We start from the raw sequence: 3224 nt of genomic DNA, 5'->3' as shown, positions 1-3224 counted from the left end.
TATACATAGCCAAAGATACACCATTTCAAAAATTTCTACATGTACAATTCAGTGACATCGATTACGTTCTTCCAGTTGTGCTGCTGTTCTTACTATCCTTTTGCAAATTATTCTATCACTTGTCTTCAACTCACTGTCCGCTAGGCTTCCCATCAAACCGTTTGAATTGCTGTTGTCAATCTGATCTCACATAGATAGTTCTTTTTTTTTTTGTACTTTAGATGACGGTTTACGGAACAAAATAGTTTCTCATTAAACAGTTAGTACACGTATTGCTCTATGACAATGGTTAACAACCCCACGACATGTCAACACTGTCCTTACTCATCCTTGGGTTCCCTATCACCAGCTTTCCTGTCCCCTCCTGCCTTCTAGTCCTTGTCCTTGGACTACTGTGCCTCATTAGTCCCGTTTTGTTTTATGGGGCTGTCCAATCCCCGGCTGAACAGTGAACCTCGGGAGTGACTTCACCACCGAGCTAAAAGGGTGTCCGGGGGCCATACTCTCAGAGTTTCTCCAGTCTGTCAGGCCAGTAAACCTGGTCTTTTTTTGTGAGTTATAATTTTGTTCTACATCCTTCTCCAGCTCTGTCCAGAACCCTCTGTTGTGATCCTGGTCAGAGCGGTCAGTGATGGTAGCCAGGCACTATCTAGCTGTACTGGACTCAGTCAGGTGGAGGCCTTGGTAGCTGTGGTCCATTAGCCCTTTGGCTAATCTTTTCCTTGTATCCTGTTCTCTTCATTCTCCCTTGCTCCCAAAGGGATGAGACCAGTGGAGTATCTTAGATGGCGGCTCACTGGCTTTTAAGACCCCAGACACTACTTACCAAGGTAGAATGTAGAACATTGCCTTTATAAACTGTTATGCCAGTTGAGCTAGATGTTCCCCGAGACCATGGTCCCCACACCCCTCCGCCCAGCAATTGTACAAGTTGTGCTGGCTTCCCCAGTGACTGTCAGCAATTTTAAATGGTTCAAGCTAATATCTATAGGATTCTGACAAATATTTTTGGCTTTCCTGATTTTTATTTTTAAAAATATTGAAAAGGTTTCTTTGCAAGTTGAATTGCTGTAGTTGAATTGTTAATGTTAGCCCTCTAAGTTTCCAGAGTTGTTGCCAGTAGAAATTTCTAGAAAAATTGACCTAGAGAAGACCGAGAAATTATCAAGAATTTCGGAGAATCTGTTAATAATCCTGCAACAAAATATATTTCATCAGACAGTTTGTGTAGTGCTTCTGATTTAATTCCCTGATGTTCTAGCCAAGCTAAGGAATAGGGAAACTGATAGCCCTAAGTTTGCCTAAGCACAAAGTATTCAGTCCATGTTTTAAAAAAAGCACAACCACTGTGTCCACTGTATCAGGTTCTCCTAGGGCAGTTTTAGGGTTGTGGAAATAGTACCTGCTTGTGTAAGACTGCAGGTATTCTTCCCTGTGTTTAGATCAGCCCAACCAATTTGAATAGTGTGGTTTTAATTACCAAAGGAAACCTTAAGGTCATAAGTCTTCATCTGTTCAAGCCTTCCTTCTGATCATAGTGAGAAACATTCATACACCTTAATGTCTGAATCCCAGATTTTTTTTTAGTCAAGTGGATCTGGGGAAAATGGATAGGGAGAAAAGACTAAGAAACTTAATAGTCTCTGCTTGTGTGAGAGGAAATCCTAGCTGAAGAAGAGCAGATAGGTGTTGTTTGTCTCAGCTGAGCCCAGAACCAGAGGAGTTAAATTTGCAGCGTGAGGAACTTAGCTTAGAACCAGTTCTCTGTTCTTGAGTGTCTTAGAAATCTTTTTTTTTGGTAAGTTGAAAAATAATAGGTTAAGTAATTGTATGTAGTAAGAAGTTATTTGAGTTCAGCTCAGCCTGGACACTGTAACAATGAGTCAGATGATCTTTCACTGCCACTACCCTCATTCAAGGTCTTCTTGGAGAACTATGGAATGAGACCTTGAGGTCACATTGCCTTTTTAGATAGTGAAGAGTAAACTGCAGTATACCACCAAAACTCAGATGTAAGATCACTATACATGCAAGTGTATATCCACATATATATTTTTAGAAACTCACTTACTTGGAGTCCACAGTGGAAAGTATTTTACTGCTACCATAATCAGGCTGTGATGGTAATATTGAGCTGAGGAAGCTGGCTGGGGACTGGTTATAGGTGGCTGCAACTCTTTGGCCTGGGTTGGAGCCAGTGAACTGCTGGGGAGAAGCAGGAAAAGCTGAGGAGGACATGGTGATGTGAGAGCTCACTCTTGAGGAAGCAGAAAATCTTTGCTCTGTGCTCTGGTGGGGTTGGATGGTAATGGAAGACTGTTTGGTCTGGCTAGAGAAGCTGGAAGTTTCCGGTCTAGGAGGCTGCAGTCTGGAGCCACATGGGTTTTGGGACTGAATGAAGTGTTTTGGACGTTCGTAGTTAAACATGTTTAGCTGGTATATGGAAGATGAAGGCAAGTTATTAGTATAATGATTTGCCCCTGGAGGGATGGGGTCCTGAACTTGGGGCTGCAAGCCTGGAATTACGGAAGGTCGCAAGGAATCAGAAGCAACCTTGGTCTGCCCCTCCTTGTTGAGATCCTGGGAATACTTTGCTTCTGGCTTTGATGAATTGGGCTTCTCTTGAAGAATATTGTTCCTTCAAAAGGAGAAAATGATTAATATAAGTCACGATATTTGTTTAAGCAGCAGTACTGTTATTTAACATCTTTAGGAGCTTATATGCTTTTAAGGTGGCCTCAAGGTGGAACTTTCTTGGCTTCTAGACTTCCCCTTCCTTTATCTCTGTCTTTGCACAAATGACTTTTTCCCATAGAATGAAAAAAAGGATTCATTAGTTTGTGTTTGTCCCTGTGTGATTCTTAAGAAAGCATGCTCAGGGACTTCAAGATGTAGGAATGCAAAGTTGAGTTTTCCAAGTGATTATTTATAAAAAGAAATTCTGTGATGTTGCTCAGTTTGATAGTTTTATGGTCTCATGATTAGCTTTTGCCCAGAGGCCATAGTTTCATTAACCACAGAAATTTCATGATTTAAAATTAATAGCAGTTAAATAACATTTCAGCTTCTGTTCAGTCTTAATTCTTCTGCTCATTAAAACAGGTTAATAGACCTGATACATCAATTAATTCATGTCTTAGTGATCTGTGTTGAATCAAATCTTGGTAAAACAAGGAAAGCAATATGCTTCTTCTATAAAGAACATTGCTTTAATGTCTTTATTT

General features: G+C 40.7%; 1 protein-coding gene across 1 annotated transcript in view; it reads right to left on the bottom strand.

Moving 5' to 3' along the window:
- The window catches only part of MYOT (myotilin), a 14931-nt gene extending 12330 nt beyond the window's left edge, over nt 1–2601 (bottom strand). The window contains exon 1 of the mRNA XM_004381027.2: nt 2072–2601. Within this exon, the coding sequence (XP_004381084.1) occupies nt 2072–2427 (356 nt within the window). The 5' untranslated portion in view covers nt 2428–2601. The remainder of the gene's footprint in view (nt 1–2071) is intronic.
- Nucleotides 2602–3224: the final 623 nt, after the last annotated feature.

Source organism: Trichechus manatus, unplaced genomic scaffold, assembly GCF_000243295.1.
Source record: "Trichechus manatus latirostris isolate Lorelei unplaced genomic scaffold, TriManLat1.0 scaffold00080, whole genome shotgun sequence".
In the NCBI taxonomy this organism is placed as follows: Eukaryota; Metazoa; Chordata; class Mammalia; order Sirenia; family Trichechidae; genus Trichechus; species Trichechus manatus.
The sequence above is the reverse complement of the archived record's forward strand: the minus strand, read 5'-3'. Positions and strand labels throughout refer to the sequence as shown.